This window comes from Podarcis melisellensis, assembly GCF_964234715.1.
Source record: "Podarcis melisellensis genome assembly, chromosome: 5".
Taxonomy (NCBI): domain Eukaryota; kingdom Metazoa; phylum Chordata; class Lepidosauria; order Squamata; family Lacertidae; genus Podarcis; species Podarcis melisellensis.
The window spans coordinates 91,629,814-91,652,048 of NC_138537.1; the positions used below are offsets into that span (position 1 = coordinate 91,629,814).

The 22,235-nt window shown below is 42.3% G+C and overlaps 1 protein-coding gene across 1 annotated transcript in view; it reads right to left on the reverse strand.

Moving 5' to 3' along the window:
* The window catches only part of UVSSA (UV stimulated scaffold protein A), a 57,601-nt gene that overhangs the window by 15,280 nt on the left and 20,086 nt on the right, over positions 1 to 22,235 (reverse strand). The window contains exons 7-8 of the mRNA XM_081911748.1: positions 13,716 to 13,818; positions 621 to 786 (exon numbers count right to left, since the gene is read on the reverse strand). Of these exons, the coding sequence (XP_081767874.1) occupies positions 621 to 786; positions 13,716 to 13,818 (269 nt within the window). The remainder of the gene's footprint in view (positions 1 to 620; positions 787 to 13,715; positions 13,819 to 22,235) is intronic.

Below are 22,235 nucleotides of genomic sequence, written 5' to 3' on the forward strand. Positions count from 1 at the left end.
AAAGAGATAAACAACTACCTGACATTTAGAAGACATCTGAAGGCAGCCCTGTTCAGGGAAGTTTTTAATGTGTGACATTTTAATGTATTTTTAATCTTTGTTGGAAGCCGCCCAGAGAGGCTGGGGAAACCCAGCCAGATGGGTGGGGTACAAATAAATTATTATTATTATACCTGTGAAACCAGACCTGATCCAAGAATACGTTCAAGGCAGGCTGATTGATGAGTACAGCCACAGGAGGGAAAAAAGGGCAGGCAAGAAGACTGAGGGACTAGAGACAGTTCAGAGGATCCCCTTCCTCTCAAAAAAGGGAGACAGACTGCCTCCTCCCTGGATCAACAGCATCTTCTCCACAGCTTTACCCAAAGTCTCCTCCTCTGCCATGAGGGTGAGCTTGGTGTAGCAGCTCAAACTTGACCTTGCCCTTTTGGTGGTGGCAATCACTAGCTCCCGGAGGCATCCTAGTTGGTGAGGGCAACCAGGGCAAAAATCCCAAACACTAAATAAAACCTCTTCTCTGCAGGAGAGAAGCAAGGTTAATGCTCTGTAAGTATTAAGGCCTTTGTTTTGGACGTGAAATGCAAAGGGTAAGATTGCCAACGGAATATTGGTCTCCTTACAAGCTGGCAGCTGGAAGATGTAATCTAGGCAGTTTATCTTGCATCATTTTCCATGTTGCAGCTGCACAGGTTGGGTCAAGTTCCTCATCGTTTCTTTTAGGTTGGGAGGTTGCTGCAGATGCTCTTCCTGTCGCAAAGGGTTTTGAAGGTGGTACTGGTTCCAACCCTACCAAAGATAAGAAAAGTTGGGGTAAGCACACTTTTGCTGACACATACTTTATGAAGGAAACCTATATCTCTGAAAAGTAACAGCTGGTCAGTTTGTACAGCACGTTTCAGAAATGGAATACTGATTAAGGCAAAATTCTGGTCTTCACCAAAATGCTAACTCTAGCTGTATAGGACAAAATTTCATTTGTACCCCCATTTCTTTAGAAAGTCCAAGAAAAAGCACCACTGCCCAATTTAGACTCCACATTAACAAATGTCTCCAACCAAATACTTTCCCCTCTCTGTCAGCAGCAGAAAATACAGAAATACAGCGTCTGATCTAGCATATCTGAGAACTTGTGACACTGTTAGAGGAATGGAAATAGAATTGGAAGAGGCCAACCCAGGGGACACTCCTAACAGAACCCTCTTGTTATACAGTGATGGGACAACAGTTAGTGTTCCAAGACCTGTATTTGCCACTGTGGTTGCAGCTCCAATAATAAGGAAGCCAAATGATAGCGCCAAGGAGTCCTGAACTTTGTCTTCTGCCAGTTATGGAGCTGGTCTGGCCACCATATTCTGTTGGCTATTGTTAGTAGGTTAAGCATTTTGTGATTTTCTATGCCAGGCAAAGGCAAACTCGGCCCTCCAGATGTTCTGGGACTACCACACCTATCATCCCTGACCACTGGTCCTGTTAGCTAGGGATGATGGGAGTTCTAGTCCCTACACATCTGGAGGGCCAAGTTTGCCTATGCCTGTTCTATCCAATCCTTGTTTCACTGCATATAGTGAGACTGCCCACAACAATATCCCTTTTGTTGCTTTGGTAGGAGAGTCCCATGGACTGCAAGAAGATCAAACCTCTCCATTCTGAAGGAAATCAGCCCTGAGTGCTCACTGGAAGGACAGATCCTGAAGCTGAGGCTCCAATACTTTGGCCACCTCCTGAGAAGAGAAGACTCCCTGGAAAAGACCCTGATGTTGGGAAAGATGGAGGCCACAAGGAAAAGGGGATGACAGAGGACGAGATGGTTGGACAGTGTTCTCGAAGCTACCAACATGAGTCTGACCAAACTGCAGGAGGCAGTAGAAGACAGGAGTGCCTGGCGTGCTCTGGTCCAGGGGGTCACGAAGAGTCGGACACGACTAAAAGACTAAACAACAACAAACCCAACTCTCTTCAAAACAATGGGCTCTTCTTTGCTACCTATTATCATTTCCCCGCCCCCCCAACTTTTCAACTTCTGCTAAGTTTGAAAGTGTTGTTTATGCAATGAGATGGGGTGGGAGACGCTGACATGCAACTCTTTTCTCTCCAAGGATGAATCTACAGGTAATACTGACCCACCCACCCCCAACCACCTGCTACTGTTCAGGACACACTACAATCCCACATATGGGATCTACTCATGAGTAGGTCAAGTCACTGGATCTTCTAGAGCTTGGAGCCCCCCTCCCTTTAACTGATGATTGCTTTGGTATCAGAGACCTCAGCTGAAGGGCCAGGTCACCACCTCCCCTCCCCCCAGACACCACTAAGGTCAAGTTCAAATGAGAGAAGACTCTATGGGGAGGAAGTCAAATGGGCTGCAGAAAGACTTTCAAAGACCAGCAAGTTACATGTAAGTGAAATAATTTTCTCTTTCATGGGCTTTGGCAGTCTCATAATTTTTTGGGGGGTGGGGGGAGACTAGAGAACTTTTAGCTAATGGAGGGGTAGAGGCTCGGTCAGTTGAAGATAATCTGTTTCCAGTAAATTAAACCAAATACCTTCTAATAATTAGGCATCAAATTAATTTTGATTACATAGAGAAAAAGCAAATACTCAAAGAAAAATACTCTTTTGGGGCAGAAAGCATGTCTGTACCAGAAACAGAACAAAGCTTGATAGCTAAAACTAATCCCCCATCCAAACCCCTCCGTTTTCAAATATCCTTTATATTATCACTACTACAATACCCTGGTTCAAATTTATTGCAATACTTGGTTTTAGGAAGATTTTTTTTTTAAGTCCAATCTCCTGGTGGTGTTTGTTGTTGTTTAAATTGACCAAATGGCACCTATTTGCCTGAAGCAATAAAGTAGACAGCGTTAAAGAGATAAATCAATAGTAGGAAATAGAGAGGCTGGGATTTCAGCTGAAAGTTAGGCTGCTGAATGCTGACATTATTGATTTTAGCTAGTTCAGCTGGCCTTGTAATTAAAATGTAAATTTGAGAAAGAGATTGTGTCCTGACAGAAATGGTGGGATTAAGGGGAGATAAAAGCTCCTCAATGAAAATTCAGAGAAAGTAAAAGAACAGGTTTCATCAGCCATTTGGACTTAGGAGAATCAGAAGTAGGTAGCAGTATATATTTAATTGAAAAGGGGGGGGAATCCCACCGAACTAGAATGTAAATAATATGAACAAAAAGATTTGAAGAACAGGTTTTGCTCCCTTTCCCCCATTCTGTTCTGCGCATAGCCCTTGCTAATCCAAAATACATGTCTATCAACACAACACGGCACACAAATGACTACTTCAGGCATGCCGAAGGGCAAGCGTGTGCTGAAGAGAATTTTTATTACCTTTTTCCTTTTAACATAAACATGTACGCACACACATGCACACACACTCCTTACCAGAAATGGATTTTCATACTTCCCATGAAGCTAGTTACATTTTTCTTTGGCTCTTGCCCACAGTTGTCATTTTATCCTAAACGATTTGGGTGATGAGTTTTGATGACTGTGTAACCAAAACTGGGCTACTGAGGCAAGAAAGGGATATCACTATGCTCAGGGAAGTCCCAATGCATTACTACTACTACTACTACTACTACTAGGTAAAGGTAAAGGGACCCCTGACCATTAGGTCCAGTCGTGACCGACTCTGGGGTTGCAGCGCTCATCTCGCTTTATTGGCCAAGGGAGCCAGCGTACAGCTTCCGGGTCATGTGGCCAACATGACGAAGCCGCTTCTGGCGAACCAGAGCAGCGCACGGAAACACCGTTTACCTTCCCGCTGGAGCGGTACCTATTTATCTACTTGCACTTTGACGTGCTTTCGAACTGCTAGGTTGGCAGGAGCAGGAACTCAACAACGGGAGCTCACCCCGTCACAGGGATTTGAACTGCCAACCTTATGATCGTCAAGTCCTAGGCTCTGTGGTTTAACCCACAGCACCACCCGCGTCCCTATATAATGATAATGTTTGCCGAAAGAGGGGGGAAATAGGAAGAACAAAACTAAAGGAGGAAACCAGCCCCCCACACCCCCCCTCCCCAAAAAATCCATGTATAATGGTGATTGGGTATTCTGTGGTCACAGAATGCTGAGTATCTGGTGAGGGACAGGAGGAACAGAACAGAGTGGACTTTCTCCAAAAAGGCATGGCTGGCCGGCTGACGTTCTCAACAGAAGCACTCGACACTGTAACCGTTCCTTGCAGCTCCCGCTATAGTTTGGTTAAAAATGTTCTGTTGGGAAAATCTTGTTTGTATGTGCATGCACGAACACACCATGTGGTATTATATTTACTGAAATCATCATTCCTAGGGAGGGGCAGATGGGGCTCGACCATCTTGAAGGTGGCCCATCTTGGAGAAGGAAAACTGTGATCCTAAACCTCTGCTATGAGGGAGGCAGGTGGCGCTGTGGTCTAAACCACTGAGCCTAGGGCTTGCCAATCAGAAGGTCGGCGGTTCAAATGCCCACAACAGGTTGAGCTCCCGTTGCTCAGTCCCAGCTCCTGCCCACCTAGCAGTTTGAAAGCACATCAAGTGCAAGTAGATAAATAGGTACCGCTCCGGCAGGAAGGTAAACGGCGTTTCCGTGCGCTGCTCTGGTTTCGCCAGAAACAGCTTAATCATGCTGGCCACATGACCTGGAAGCTGTCTGCGGACAAATGCCGGCTCCCTCGGCCTATAGAGCGAGATGAGCGCGCAACCCCAGAGTCGTCCACGACTGGACCTAACGGTCAGGGGTACCTTTACCTTTTTCAACCTCTGCTGTCTTGCATGATATCTTCAGGAGAAGGAAAGGCTAAGGTAAGGGTAGGCAACCTAAGGCCCGTGGGCTGGATGCGGCCCAATCACCTTCTCAATCCGGCCTGTGGACAGTCCAGGAATCAGAGTGTTTTTACATGAGTAAAATGTGTCATTTTATTTAAAATGCATCTCTGGGTTATTTGTGGGGCCTGCCTGTTGTTTTTACATGAGTAAAATGTGTCATTTTATTTAAAATGCATCTCTGGGTTATTTGTGGGGCCTGCCTGTTGTTTTTACATGAGTAGAATGTGTCCTTTTATTTAAAATGCATCTCTGGGTTATTTGTGGAGCCTGCCTGGTGTTTTGACATGAGTAGAATGTGTCCTTTTATTTGAAATGCATCTCTGGGTTATCTGTGGGGCATAGGAATTCATTCATTCCCCCCTCCCAAATATAGTCCGGCCCACCACATGGTCTGAGGGACGGTGGACTGGCCCACGGCTGTAAAAGGTTGCTGACCCTTGGGCTAAGGAGCAAACCCTACACAAATCCAGAGTGGAGTCCCTAAGAGGGTTGGATGGCACCTTGTATGCCTCCTTCCAGCAATTCCTGAAGCCAAGATGGTGCCAAATGTCTTGTTCTGCTTTACTTTGGATCATATCAATGGGGCAGAGGGGGATCTTGTTGTCTTGACAGCTCAGGACCCCCATATACACTGCCCAGGCTTATGGCTTGGGGAGGCCACTTCACTGCTGCTAACACAGTGGTCTGGCTTCACCCCCAGAGGTGCACTCCGTGGTCTCTCAAGACAGACAGATGCCAACAATCATAATCTATTAATGACTGGAAAGTGGCCAATGTAACACCAATTTTAAAAAAGGGATCTGGTGTGTGGCGAGGTCCTGGAAATTACAACCAGGAAGCTTCAAGTTTCTTCTGGGATAATTCGTGGTAAGCCTTCTTAAAGATAGAATTACCAAGCATATAGAAGAACAAGTCTCACTAAAGCAGAACCAGTAGGGCTCCTGTCTCACTAACCTAATTGAAGTATTTGTCAAGAAGCAGTTAGATAGAGGTGATCTGGCTGATAAAAGTATACTTGGACTTTTAAAAAGCATTTGACAAAATACATCACCATATATTTCATCCGACTCCTGAATAAGCTTAGTAGTCATGGAATAAGAGGAGAGAGTTTCTTGTGTATCAGTGAAGAACCAGGAAACAGAGAGTATGAATAAATGGATAAGTCTCCCATTGGTGGGATGCAGAAAGTTGAGTTCCTCCGGATTTAGGTTTGATGAGGCCCTAAGCTGCTGAAGGTAATGGGGCCCTTTATATGTCCAGCTGTCCTTTGTCAACAACAAATTGTTGCTGTTTTTTTGTGTTGAACATATGCTATATAGTAATTTATGGACCTAATAGGTATCTAAAGCCATTTGCACATATCAAAGTAATTTGTTTTTTTATCTTATATTTTGGAAATGGCCATTCAGTTTTTGTTTTCCTTTGAATTTTTGGGGGGGACCCCAAGAGAGTGGGGACCTAAGCTGTAGCTTGTTTAGCTTATATGTAAATCCAGCACTGCCCTCAAGGATTCATATTGGGACCTATGCTTTTACATAAATGATCTAGTTAAAGGTGCCAAGGCACCCAAATTTGCAGCTAATAATGCATTGTTCAGGGTGGTTAAAACAAAAAGGGTCTGTGAGGAGCTCCAAACAGATCCCTCCAAACTGGGTGAATGGGAAGTAACACGGCATATGCAATTCAATACAAGCAAGTTTAAAATGACGTACACTGTGACATAAAATCCTATTGTCACATATATACACTAATGGTGCCTGAAAGAGAAGTAACTGACCAGGAAACAGATTTGGTGATTGTATTGGATAGCTTTGATGAAAATGCCAATCCAGTGTGTGGCAGCTGTAAAAGAGGTGCAGCACTGACAATGAAGTGGAGACATCAGGATCATACTCCACCCAAACAGTTTTTGGCAACAATACATGTTTAATGGATAGTGCACTCTGAGCACGCAATTGGTCCACCATGCAGAAATTATTTATCAAGTAGCACCTGAATGAGTCCCGTCCCCCCTTATACATGGTTCTCTTGTAATTTCCAGCCTATTTGTTTTAATTACTTTGACAGAAGTTTTATTCTTTATACAATGTCCTTAATCATATGTTCTCCTTTGTATGTCTACAAAACCGTGTCTGTACATCACATTGTTTTGTAGCTATACAAAGGAGTATACATGTTTAGGGAAGTTTTTAATATTTAATGCTGTATTGTTTTTAACACTTGATTGGAAGCCGCCCAGAGTGGCTGGGGAAACTCAGCCAGATGGGTGGGGTATAAATAATAAATTATTATTATTATTATTATTATTATTATTATTATTATTATTATTATTATTATTATTATTAGATTAAGGACATTGTATAAAGAATAAAACTTTTGCCAATGTAATTAAAACAAATAGGCTAGAAATTACAATTCCAACAGAACCGCATGTAAGGGGGGGGATCTGCAAGAAAATGTTGCAATGGATCTTCTCCTCTCATAGGAATATGAGGGAGTTGCCCTACTAGGTTTATTATTTAGTGAATTTCTGCAACCCTAGAAATTTCTCCAGGCATTCTGACCTTTCAGTCTTGCTTATCAGTGGCCCCTTTTTGGTTCCATTTCTGCCTTCACCTGTCACCTGAGTTTGCTAGTGAGAAGAAGTGATAGTCTGCACCCTGGAAAATTATTGATCTACTATTGCATATTCAGTATTGCATTACATACAGAGGTACATATTTTTTTTTACACACAACAGTTTTTTGCCTGAGAACATATCCATCTATTGTTGTTACAACTGTTGCCTGCATGCTCTTTAAAACCACTCTTTCACAAGTCAAATCTCTCTTGGTGTCCATTTACGTATGCATTCCAGACAGAGGAAGACTGGGGTGTCAGCTCATATGATACAGGCATACAAAACAACAAGCAAACTGCAACACTTCAAAATGGTTGCCACCCTGAGAGATCAGGTGCAAGTGTAAATAAGGATTATACAAATGAGAGGTCATTAAAAACCCTGGTAATGTTAATTTGGCATGACACCCCTTAATGGGTTATGTCTTCACACTTCAGTTGTCTAATCACCTAAATTCTTTTACAAATTTACATTTTATCTTGCACATGGAAACTCACTCCTCCTCTCTCTCTTATTATAATATCTATTCAAACTCTCAATTCTTGCCTTAAATTGCTGTTAGAATGTACTTTTTGACATCTTAAAAACTATGTAACTATTTACCTTAGTGGGGGGGAAAACCCCAGTGCAAAGCAAAAAATAACCAAATCAAAACATATATTTTGTCCATTAAATTAAGACTCTGACTTGGCGTATTTGAACACTGACTCACTAAGAAAGTATTGCATAGGTCTGTGGGTTTGTGCATGTGTGAATTGGGATTGGTTAGTACAGGGATTGTGAACTGATGGCTTTAGACACCAACACAACCCCCGCCCACTGATTGCACAAAGAGCCCAACCATTTTTAATTCATTTATTTTTTAAATGGTTTAAGTTGTAAATAAAACTTGCCTGCTTGGTATCTCATCTTGAGTCTTTTCTAATGCTTGGGCAACAATAAGTACCGTATTTGAAGCAGGGGTGGATAGCCTGTCTCTGCTCCATACGCTGCTGGATTGCAACTCGCATTAGTCCTGAGCACTGAACATGCTGGGTGGCAATGGCGGGAGCTTCAGTCCAGCAGGTATGGAGGGCCATCCCTTATTTAACGTACTGAGCCACTAACTCTATATTCCCTGGCTAATAAAACTTGTTTCCCCATGGTTCAGGAGCCCTGCCCAATTAAGTTAAGGTAAAGGTAAAGGTACCCCTGACCATTAGGTCCAGTCGTGACCGACTCTGGGGTTGCGGCTTTATTGGCCGAGAGAGCCGGCGTACAGCTTCCGGGTTATGTGACCAGCATGACTAAGCTGCTTCGGGTGAACCAGAGCAGTGCATGGAAACGCTGTTTACCTTCCCAACGGAGCGATACCTATTTATCTACTTGCACTTTGACGTGCTTTCGAACTGCTAGGTTGGCAGGAGCAGGGACTGAGCAACGGGAGCTCACCCTGTCGCGGGGCTCGAACCGCCGATCTTCTGATTGGCAAGCCCTAGGTTCTGTGGTTTAACCCACAGCGCCATCCATGTCCCCAAGCACCACCTGCGTCCCCTTCCCTCTTATTTGTGTTCCCTTAAAGAAGTCCTAAGCACATTCTTTCTTAAAATATTCCATGTTCTATTCAAGGATTAGAAGAATGAATTTCGAAGAATCCTGTTTCAATATAGATTGTGGTCATATAATGCTAGTCCTTGGAATCATAATACAGTGGTACCTTGGGTTAAGTACAAAATTCGTTCCGGAGGTCCATTCTTAACCTGAAACTGTTCTTAACCTGAAGCACCACTTTAGCTAATGGGGCCTCGTGCAGCTGCCGTGCCGCCACATGATTTGTGTTCTCATCCTGAAGCCAAGTTCTTAACCTGAGGTACTATTTCTAGGTTAGCGGAGTCTGTAACCTGAAGCGTATGTAACCTGAGGTACCACTGTACATGTACTTTAATATTCTATCTTTTATTGTAATTTGGGACATCACCTTCTTCTGATCAGTTTACTGGGGTATTCAGATGAGACTTTGGTTATGAACTGTTTACCATACAAGGTCCTATATATTACTGAGCAAATGGCTTTTTTTTATTATTGCTATGTGTACTGAGCTCATTTTCTTTGGATAAACTGCAGGGTCCACTTGCCTACTTTGTTGTTGTTTATTTGCATTATGTGTTCCAATCTGAAGACCATGATGAAGATATTTCATTCATTTAGAAAATAGTCCATACTTTATTGTACATGTCACATGTCTTGTTTATAACTCTCATGTGCGTACACAGTGTGCAATGCTGTGCATGACTACATTCGGTCCTAATTAATGCTTGATGGCGGTAACTTTATTAAAACAGTCAGTTTGCGCAACACATTTCCAACACCCATACCAATGAAAACTCAATATATCTCGATGGAGGGTGTAACTGAGAAACTATATATATATATAGAGAGAGAGAGAGAGAGAGAGAGAGAGAGAAATAATAATAAAAAAAGAATAAATCAACATATCAGCCATCTAGACATGAAGCAGAATTCACTGATTGAAAAATCACAATGAAACAAAGACTAACACTGATTTAAATCAAGTTTCCCATTATTATTGTTTACTGAATTTATATACTGCCCTATACCCGGAGGTCTCAGGGCAGTTCCTATAGGGTGGTATTCACTGTGAGGAGAAGCCCTTCACAAGAACTACCACCTGAGCTTTGCCCCCTTTCCCCACACTCCCTGGAATTGGCTCGAGGCGGTGGGGGTTGGAGAACCCCCAGATCACTGTTGGGAGGGGGTGGGAAGGACAGGGAGACAGTTTCATCTGGCAAGCTCAGTGGTAAAGTCTGCTTTTGATGAACAAATTCCTATTCCCCACAAATAACCCAGAGACGCATTTTAAATAAAAGCACACATTCTACACATGTAAAAACACCAGGCAGGCCCCACAAATAACCCAGCAATGTATTTTAAATAAAAGGACACTTACTACTCATGTAAAAACACGCTGATTCCCGGACCGTCCGCGGGCTGGATTTAGAAGGCGATTGGGCCGGATCTGGCCCCTGGGCCTTAGTTTGCCTACCCATGGTCCACTTGATGGAGTACTCTAGGAATAATCACTGTCACTTGAAGTCCAGGTGATCTCAATGGCTAGGAGTGCCTACATCTACTTTGGTTGGTGAGTCACCTATGGTCCTTTCTGAACACAGATAGCCTAGCTACACATCCATTATTTATTATTTATTTCATAAAATTTAGGGAAGCTTTTAATGTTTAATAGGTTATTGTATTTTAGTGTTCTGTTGGAAGCCGCCCAGAGTGGCTGAGGAAAACCCACCCAGATGGGCGGGGTATAAATAATAATAATAATAATAATAATAATAATAATAATAATTATTATTATTATTATTATTATTATTATTATACACCGCTTGATTGGAAGAAACCTCTATGTGGTTTACAAAAGCAGTTTCTACTGAACTGCTTTCAACAGAAGTACAAAAACCAAGACTATCGTGATTTCATGTATGTGTGCATATGTTTCAGTCACTATCATGTGCCACTTCGACGCACAAACCACTTGTTAAAAATCAGCACACATAAGTGAATACGAGTCTTATTTTGGTTAACGTGCCCTTGGAAACAGCCCTATTTCTTCAAATGGGTTTCTAAGCTTAGACTGCTAGATATATAAAGCACAGGGGATGTCAGCCAGAATCTTGACTAAGCTCTAAGAACAGGAAAGGGCTGATGAGTGTGAAAGCAAAGATTTCATGGAGGTAGAAAGCTCTAAATGTCATTGTTAAATTAGGGCTGCAGGCTTTAATTGATTAATTGGTGTCATCAATCAATGAAAGCCTTAAGCACACCTTAAAAATGTCCTCAGATTAATCAGTGAAGCTGAGAATAAAGATTATGGACTCTTCAAGGGCCTGCCATATTGCTGTCTTCCTCATACCACTACCAAATTTGAAAAAAAATTAATTAATTAAAAGCAGCCTTTTTCTTCAAGTCTGTATCCAAAGTAATCGGGAATATTATCCAATTAAGTGATTAAGTATTAAATATCACCTTTAATGCCAAAAAGCTTTTGCGCAATACACTGCAAGTTTTCACCCTTAAGAGAAATCTCAATTTCTTCTAGAATCTTCAAAACAAACCTTAATTGAAAAAAATCTTAGTGTGTATACTCATTTAAATGTGATTCATTAATCAATCAACTGGTTGGAAACAAAGGCAAGAAAGCATTTAAAAGTTCTTTATGCAGCTGATATCCACATATTAAATATGAACACTTATCAGAACAAGAATATTGGAGCTTAACTCCAATATTGGTGCTTACTCCAATCCTATGCACACTTACCTGGAATTAAGTATCACTGAATAGAGTGGGATGGAAGTGAGAGCTGAACCATAAAGAAGGCTGATCGCCGAAGAATTGATGCTTTTGAATTATGGTGCTAGAGGAGACTCTTGAGAGTCCCATGGACTGCAAGAAGAACAAACCCATCCATTCTGAAGGAAATCAGCCCTGAGTGCTCACTGGAAGGACAGATCCTGAAGCTGAGGCTCCAATACTTTGGCCACCTCATGAGAAGAGAAGACTCCCTGGAAAAGACCCTGATGTTGGGAAAGATGGAGGGCACAAGGAGAAGGGGATGACAGAGGACGAGATGGTTGGATAGTGTCTTCGAAGCTACAAACATGAGTCTGACCAAACTGCGGGAGGCGGTGGAAGACAGAAGTGCCTGGCGTGCTCTGGTCCAGGGGGTCACGAAGAGTCGGACACGACTAAACGACTAAACAACAACAACAACGAATAGAGTGGGACTTACTTCTGAGTAAAAATGCACAAAAATGTGCTCTGAAGATTCCACAAGGGAACAATAAGAAAGATTGAAATTTTACAAAGAAGAGTAGCAAACATTCCAGAGAGCAGAGAGAGCCGGCTAGGCTTTGGAACGAGTGGCAAATTTAAACTGAATTTATCATTTTTACTATTCTAAAATTGCAGTCACAAAAACTGAATGGCATGTGATTAATAGAACTCAGGTCACTAAGAAGCTTTTGGAGACCATATAGTTGGAATAAAGACAGAGGAGTTAAGGTTATTTTGGAAGTTAATTTTAGACAGATAAAGAATCAAGTATATAGAATTTTAAGGATCATTAATAAACATGCACATCTTAATGGCAATTCCATTCTGACTGGAATCTGAAGACATGCATGAGAGCGAAAGAAGCTGTATTAACTCACATTTCACATTGGGGTGGGATAATTAACTCCTTGGGTTTGGGGGGCTATGACATCTGGAGATTTTCCTGAGCCAAATAATTTGAGCAAATGTGGTGCCAAACTCTGGCATATTAAAGATTGACAAAACATGGCTTGCTTATGCATGACCAGGCTTGAGATCACTCTGAATAGATGCTTAGGTGACAAACAGTCAAAGATTGCTGCTGCTCACAATGTCACTATGAAATGTTGCAGCCTGTCCTTTCTGCAGTTATGTTACAAACATCCCTGAAAAAACACTCGTTACTGGAAGAAGTTGTTTCAGTTTATCATAGCATTGTTTCAGCAAGTCCCACGGTATTCTAAAATATGAACCAAAAACACGCTCAGCAGTCAAAGCTCTAACTGTTTCCAGATTAAAACATTTTCTTCCTCTGTGATATACCGAAAGCTGCTAGGCTTTGAGAAGCCACAGACCCACGGAAAAAGAAGATTACAAATAACTGGGGATAAACACAAACAGTGGCCTTATACAATGAGGGATGTGATCTAAAATGCATGTGACTTTAAAAAAAAACAAGGCTTTAAAATAAAGGCCAGGAGAATATTTTTCTTCTCAACCTTTGTATGAAGTTTTGTACAGACACCCTGGTTTATTGGTCCCCTGAAAAAGTGGCATGACCTGCAAAAAGTAATACAAATTCTACACTGCTCAATCAGATGGTTGTATCCTGTTCTGTGCACCTGAGTAAACAGTTATCCTGTGCATGGACACACACACACACACACAGGTGCACACACGTACGTACGCTGCAATTCTTGGTTCAAAGCTACAGTGAAATATGAGTGAATAAAATAAGCCTCCTGGCCTGACCAAAGTTGACTCCTAGAGGATTTCTGTTTTTGTAAAGTCGGTCTTGCTCCCCCTATCTATGTACTGATTTCCTCACGGCAGTCGGAAAGATTACCCACCCCACTGATCGCTTTATTACCTTGTAATGGCTGTTTATTTGCTTTAGCGCAGTAGTAACATGCAGTGATGAAGCTTTTCACAGCTGAGCAAACTCACCGTATTCATTACGAAGGTGGTCTGGAATGTAGGGCTCATAGCCCTCCTTTTCAGGCACGTCGACAAACTCATCCTCCTCGTCACTGTCATCTGTTGCTTTCATCTATGAAGAAGAGTCAAAAGCACTGAAGAAACACGGAAAACACCCAGCGGCCACCCCATGTGAACATCCCTCACATAAACGCTTCAGCTACAACAGGCACCTCTGAAGATCTGCCATCTGGTTTTATTTTCAGCGTTAACCAGAACACTGTATGGAACATACAAAGCACTGTTAAAAAGAACATTTCAAGTACAGTATTTACTGCCTTCTCCTGTAAGGGGATGAAATCTTCCATCCTACTTAGGCATGAACTTTACTGCTGCTTCGTGTTTTGTCAGGAACTGGGTTTCCTCAATAAGCAATGTAACATAAACAAAGCCTGAGGTGAAGGTACCCCATACCGTTTGGTCCAGTCGCGGACGACTCTGAGGCTGCGCGCTCATCTCGCTCTATAGGCCAAGGGAGCCAGCGTTTGTCCGCAGACAGTTTTCCCGGGACATGTGGCCAGCATGACAAAGACGCCTCTGGCGAACCAGAACAGCGCACGAAAATGCTGTTTACCTTCCCGCCAGAGTGGTACCTATTTATCTAATTGCACTTTGATGTGCTTTTGAACTGCTAGGTGGGCAGGAGCTGGGACCGAACAATGGGATTCGAACCACCAACCTTCTTATCGGCAAGCCCTAGGCTCTGTGGTTTAGACCACCGCGCCATCCGCGTCCCTCAAACAAAGCCTGAACCATCAATTTGATTGTGTGGGGCTTCGTGCACCTACCTTGCAAAAGCAGCCTTAGGAAATCATTTACAAGCAACATTTTACTCCGGTGTATTCCCATTACATCTTTTAACTACAAAAAAATTACTTAAGCACTGCACAAGAACGCATGCCTGCAAGGAGTTTCTGACTCTGAGATTTCATTTTTTAAAAGTCTGTCTATTGGCTTCCTAGAAATAAAGTGAGGAAGAAGCAGGTAAATTAGCTCGGCTGCTCCTGCCTTTCACTGATTTTAGCCAATGAGAGAAGTCAAAGTCGTGATTGACAAGTTAGCTGTTTCAGTATCAGGCGATAGGAAACCCCAATTTCGGAAGAGCTGCTATTTCCCCCTCCTTTTTTGTGCAGTTTCTATCTCTGTTTTTGGCACATGGAATCTGTAGTTTGCCCAAGCCCAGCACATCTGTCAGCCAGGTCAGGGAAAACTATGTACATTTGTAATTAATATAGTACAACTTTATTTATTCTAAAGGTTTTGGGTATCACTCCACAGAAAAGCAATATAATAAATGGGGAGAAAGTTTGGAGGTGGGAGAACAGGAGAGAGGCACAAATACAAGATGGGTGACACCTGGCTTGAGAGCAGTACATGTGAAAAGGATCTAGGAGTCTTGGTTGACCACAAACTTGATATGAGCCAACAGTGTGACGCGGCAGCTAAAAAAGCCAATGCAATTCTGGGCTGCATCAATAGGAGTATAGCATCTAGAGGAAGTAATAGTGCCACTGTATTCTGCTCTGGTCAGACCTCACCTGGAGTACTGTGTCCAGTTCTGGGCACCACAGTTCAAGAAGGACACTGACAAACTGGAACGTGTCCAGAGGAGGGCAACCAAAATGGTCAAAGGCCTGGAAACGATGCCTTATGAGGAACGGCTAAGGGAGCTGGGCATGTTTAGCCTGGAGAAGAGGAGGTTAAGGGGTGATATGATAGCCATGTTCAAATATATAAAAGGATGTCACATAGAGGAGGGAGAAAGGTTGTTTTCTGCTGCTCCAGAGAAGCGGACACGGAGCAATGGATCCAAACTACAAGAAAGAAGATTCCACCTAAACATTAGGAAGAACTTCCTGACAGTAAGAGCTGTTCGACAGTGGAATTTGCTGCCAAGGAGTGTGGTGGAGTCTCCTTCTTTGGAGGTCTTTAAGCAGAGGCTTGACAACCATATGTCAGGAGTGCTCAGATGGTGTTTCCTGCTTGGCAGGGGGTTGGACTCGATGGCCCTTGTGGTCTCTTCCAACTCTATGATTCTATGATTCTATGATTCTAAGTGATTTTGAGTATTCTGGGCAAGCAAAGTTTAAGAGTTTGGCTAAGTATAATCTGGACAGAGTTAGGCTTTGCCTCTTAACTTTGTATTGGGCTTCTAAGAAAATTGATAAAAGTGAGAAGTGTGTAGAAAACAGAGGGTTATTTCTAAAACATTTAAGGTTTTCATTATTATGATTTTCTTGTGACTAATCTCTGGAAGCCTTTTCTGGCTGAAGAGTGGTATAAAAATGTTTTATTTTTCTGCTAGTTATGTAGTATGCCAAAAATATTGCTGCTTGAGAACAGTGGAGTTTGCTTGGGTTCTTGAGGCAATGAGATGTATTCACAGGTTCGTAAAAAATTGGACTCAAGAAACCAAAAACAATAAATCTTATTTTAAAAAAAAATAGGTGGGGCAGCGCTGGGAAAGTCTCCCTTTGAATATAAGAGCAACCTAACTGGATCAAGCCAAAGGTCCATCTGCTCTAACATCTTGCTTTGTACAATGGCAGCCAGAAGCACCAGGAAACCCTGTTATCTGTCTCTCCTACTTCAGCATACTCAGATAGACTGCCCCCAAACCTGAAGTATAAAAGGTGTCCATCAATGGATATTTAGCAAATGTTGCTACATAGAACCTCAAGGTTCACAGGCAGTCTACTACTGAAAAAGCTGAAGCTGTTGAGGCTAATGGCAGGAAAATGCACAGTGTAAAGAATTATTTTCTCTTAATCTATTGCTCCTTTTCATTGGAGGATCCAGAGTTCTAACATTGCAGAAATTAAGAAAACTTAAAGAGTACCATTAAAACATTTGCACAAGGTAGTGCTTAGAAAGATATCCAAAATGTAATCTCATATATACCCAAATCTGTGCCATGCAAACCTTTGTATGTTTACTCAGAATTCAGACCCACTAAGTTCAATGTGGGAGTTTGCTTCATATTACAGTGGTACCTCTGGTTGCGGACGGGATCCGGAGTTCCGGTCAGATCCCGAGGTTTCTGCAACCAGAGGTGCACATTCTGCGCATGCACGCTGCGTGCAGAGCGCTTCTGCCCATGTGGCGAAACCCAGAAAAATACTTCTGGGTTTGCTGTTTTTGCAACCCGAAGTTTACGTTACCCAAGTGTAACATAAGCCCAGGTGCTACTGTAATTGTGTTTGGAATGTACGGTTGAATCTGGATAGTTTGAAGGCTATCAGCACAAATTCAGCACAATCAATGGATCAATACAATTTCACAGTTTTGTATACACTTTGGTTCAAGCCCCACTAATACTTGATTAACAAAAACCTAGAGCTGCCTCCAAGTTTTCCCCTCCTTTCATCCTAGCAGCCATGAGGCATCTTTCCTGTGGTGGGTTCAGCTGATATCAGGTACTCCCTAAAACTTATTTTCTGCAAACTATTACATAAATTAAAAAATTAAAACATTGTCCAGTAGCACCTTAGAGACCAAAGCCTCTCCTCCTCCCAGGAGGGAAGGAATTGTGAGCGGGAGACGATTCCCGCGTTTTGCAGGGGCCTCTCTGCCCCCTGCTTCAACTCCAGGGCTGGCGTGCCACGCCCCTCCCCGGTTGGGCACCCAATAGGGAAGCTCGGCGGGGGCGTGGCTTGCTGCTCAAACACAGCCGCACCAGCCATCCCCGCCATTGCACACACATTTTCTTCAAGTCTCCCACCCTCCACTCCCTTTAGATTAGCTGTTCCTGAGACTTTGCTATGGACCTCTGGTTGGTCGCCCTGTTTAACCAGGGGGCCTGGTAGGAGTTTTTTCCAATTGGCTAAATTGGCCCAGCCTCTTGGTTTTTTTCGCCTACCTCGTAGCAACCGTCACAACTTTTTCGTGATATTTGGCGGTTAGGCATTGGAATGTGTTGTTGGTGTTTCGGGGGGCTAGGTGTGGCCATCGCCTTCCCCGACAATTTTGGGTATTCCGCTAAAGGAATCCGGCGGTCGTGGATCCTGTCCGATGCCCATGTGGCGGGGGGCCATGGCACGACCCTCGGTGAGATCAGGAAAGAGCCTATAGTTGGATTAGCATCAACAGGCTCCGCCTCCTGGTGGTTAACCCTTCCTCAGACTCACCCCTCTTCGAGTGGGTGGAGTCTAATGTTCCGTGGTCCAATGCCTAAGCCAATACCTTCTCACATGCTGTAATCAATAAAGTTGTGGCCTTTACCTTACCCATTAACCTTACATTCTGTGTCCACGTGTCTTTATTCCCCAAGCAGGGATCGGGTCCTCGAATCACAACTAAATTTGTTCTGGGTATAAGCTTTCGTGTGCATGCACACTTCTTCAGATACTCTCTTATTACACAATAAGTGCAAATACAAAATGTGAAAGCTTTCCAAAAAGGCAAAGGCATGTCTCCTGCTGTGCAGGAACTAAAGTCCAGGCACTCATTAAGAATTTACTGTACTTAAAGTACAACTCTATACATTTTTACTCAAAAGTAAGTCCCTTTGTGTTTAATGGAGCTTACTCTCAGGTAAGTGGGTACAAGATTGCAGCCTTGACTTTCTTGTGAGGAAGAAGAAGAACTTAAATACTGGCAGTCCACCGCGTTTAATGTCATTTTATAACAGAGGGGTATAAAAACCAAAAGTTAACACACTAAATTAAATTATTATCATTAAAATAAAATATATTTTATAACATTTTAAAACCCTGTTAATATAATTCAGTGATTTTGCTGCTGGGGCAGAAACTGGAAAGTGGCAGTAAGCTTTATTATTTTACTGAGCTATTAAGGAAAATACTAACTGTATGTTTTTCCTTACTACTTTACCTGTAAAAGTAAAAAAGTAAAACACGAATAAATAAAACTTAAGGAATTTTAAAAATGAAAACAAGTCATTCTGCTTTTTGCAGTCCCTCACCCCCAGTGGTAACAGGCCTAAAGTAACTCCTTAAGAATTTCCAACCACCATAGAAAAGTCTTGCAGGAAGAATATATACAAGAGGCATACTGTACATTGATTAAACTGAATTGGGGAAAAATGTAGCTGATAGGTAAATCTTATATCCACTGGTTATCACTTTGTGAACTCACTGTGTCTCCCTGGGAAACATCCAGTGCAAAAATAGAAAGAAACATACAGTAGTGCCTTTTAAGTCTCTAACCCAGAGAATTCTAAGCAATATGCAAGTTCAGGAATTATGCAATTTAAAATATATATAAAACTAGGGGCAGCCTCCCATCCTCTGCCAAGTCCCCACCTCTCCCTTAACACTTCACCTAAGTCCACATTCCTTCATAGCTCCTTTGTATCCCTCAGCCCATGACTTATTCCAACTTTTGCTGTCGTTTAAATTAACCTGCCTTCTCTTTTGCTCCCCTGCCCATACTAAATAGTAGGCTGCTAAACTCTCAGGCTAACATTCATGCCAACTGTTAGTCCTTAAATTGCAAGAGGAAGACGGGATTTCCCACTGCTGCAGGGTCTGAGACCACTGAGGCTGAACTATGATACCTAGTCGATGTGGGACGGCCCTTGAAGAATATTCAGGAACAACAGTTGGTTCCCATGGTTGCTGCTGGGCTGTTGATAAGAGCCTGTTATTTCATCGGTATTTGATAGGCATTTACTCCCAGTAGGTTTCCAAGTCCATATCAAAGCTCGAGTTATCACTTTTATCCTCTCCCTGCCCCCATTATTATTTTTTAAAAAAACCCGACCAAAATTCTGACAATATAAACAACAGTGCTCAGTTATGTTTATTTGACTTACAGCATACAAGGAAAGCTAGAAATTGCACATGGAAGCTTAAGCCCTTGCTCTGAGGCCCTTTGTAGACTTAGCTTACAGTTGCAGAGGACTCTTTACTTCTGTATCTAATAAAGGCAAAGGAACCCCTGACCATTAGGTCCAGTCAGGGACGACTGTGGGGTTGCGGTGCTCATCTCGCTTTACTAGCCGAGGGAGCTGGCGTACAGCTTCCGGGAGCATGACTAAGCCACTTCTGGCAAAACAGAGCAGCGAAAGGAAACGCCATTTACCTTCCCGCAGGAGCGGTACCTATTTATCTACTTACACTTTGACATGTTTTCAAACTGCTAGGTTGGCAGGAGCAGGGACCAAGCAACGGGAGCTCACCCCGTTGCGGGGATTCGAACCGCCGACCTTCTGATCAGCAAGCCTTAGGCTCTGTGGTTTAGACCACAGAGCCACCCACATTCCTTCCATATCTAATAAATGGTAGTAATTGATTGTGACTAGTCTCTCCTCTGCATAGACTGTGGTGCAGAGTTACTTTTTCAGACAGTGATCTGCCATATTCTAGCTGTCCAGCCTAGGAATGCATCTAATTGTGCATGCAGAGGCAGCCTTACTTACACACTTACACTTATACACACACACACACACACACACACACACACACACACACACACCTACCTTTCATTTCCTACACTGGATCAAGCCCCTGAGCTGCTGCATTACTCATGAACCAACAACTAACCCACACTTTTATAAAACATACTGTGTTTTTAGAGAGAGAGAGGAAGATTTTTGGGAAGAGGATGTTTAGAGACTTTTATATAACAGTAACTTAAGACAAAAAGTAAGGCGTGGTTTAACACTAGATTCAGAAGGCGTTCTTTCCTACTCTCTTTTAAACATTTTAACTTTTACCTGGTGATGAGAGAAAGGCAATTCACCTATAACAGTTATCAAAGTTTCTCCTAGCTTAACTAATTATAGGGTCGACATTAAACTCCAGTGCTGAGTACATTACTTTTTCCCAACTAGTTGAGAAGACTATATATCGAGATGTAACAGCTTCTGTCAAATAAATTAGAAAATAGAACTCTTAGGGACATAATTACTAGGCAATTCTTTTATAGGCAAATGTGGTTTTTTAGTGCATTTCATAGGAAAAGTTTTAACTCAGAAGTATAAAAACCCCCTTTCAAACCAAAAGCAAAAACAGTCAAATTCTCCTTTATTAAGGACCACTGGCAAGCAAAGCATCCATGTATGATGGCAGAATACAAATAATTTAAATTGTGTACGGTTTTGGGGAATACGGCAAATGTCTTTTTTAAGGTTGCCTGTTCTGTAATTGGTGGGTAAATGTGAAAAAGTCAACGCAACGTTTCTAAAGACGTTCCCAGATTTTATTTCACATGGACACACAGAGAAGCCAGGCTAAAGAGGCCTCAGTCAAATTCCTAGTGCAAGAACCTGATCGGAAACCAGAGGCGTCAACACTGCTGCACACTTGAGGGTTCCCAAACTTTGAGACCCTCGCAGAGCTCTGCTGAGAAGAGAAATAATAAGATGCAAAGTCACTTTGTTTAGGCACAATCCATGAGCAGTGCATTTAGGCACTATAGGAAGCATTAATCATAGGAAACTGTAATTTTTGTTATCAGTCCAACACTAATCAAAAGGGAAACCTGTCACTAGCACTGACCTGTGAAACGTCCCAATTATACTCTTTGGAAATGACAGGAGCACTTAACTTCCTCACTGAGTAAATGACGACAATCAATCACGTTTGAATAACAATGAGCCACGGAGCTGAAAATTATTTTTTGTATAGAATCTACCCAGGAATTTATGAAAGGTGAAAAGCAACCCAAGGTTTTAGGGCCATTATAGCTTTCAGCTAGTGCAGTGCATATCAAACACTAAACAGAATTTATGTGTTTTAATTTTCTAAAAGGTAGATGTGGACTTGGTGCTACAATGCATAACATATAATGCCAGGTTTTAAATATGAGGGTCATTTTCATAAAATATTATGCTTATTGTCTGCACCCTTGAATTCACTGAGGAATTTATTAAATTCATATTTCCTCTAAAAAATATTTAACTGCTTAGCTAACTATGAGAAATTAAGCCTCAGCTCCTAGATAGGAAAAGATTCGTTTTTGTATCTTTTTAAAACAAGTCACATTTTTCTTCATTTGTAAGTAAGCAAAGATAAGTGCTTAAAAGAGGCACGTAAAAGGAGGTAGTAATGAACAAAGCTACTTTACTATTTCAGTTTGCAGCATCAAGTTCCCTTTCTTTCCATAAAAATCTGCTTACTTGATGCAAAATCCTGTACTGTGTAGCCAGAAAAACCTAATGCCTAGGATTCCAGCCCTAAACAGCAGGTTTGTGTCAACAAACACTCATAGGGCTTCAGTTTCCCTCTGCTAACTCACTGTACTTCAGCCAGCCCAGCACTCCAGTTCTGACTCTCTCCACCGAAAGCACACACTTGGCAGCCACCCTTGAGGGCCAGTAAATCCTTAGCAATAGTCCCTTAAAAAGTAGTCCCCAAATCCATTAAGAAGCACTAAGTAATGAAGTAAGTAAAGCTCACACTCCATCCAGCTAAGATGAATAAGCAGGATTTAGCTGGGGCATCCCTTGCGGTACAACAAACATGGCTGAAGCTCACCCAATGCACATCAGAATCCACATTCAGCTGTCAATTCTGCCAATCCACA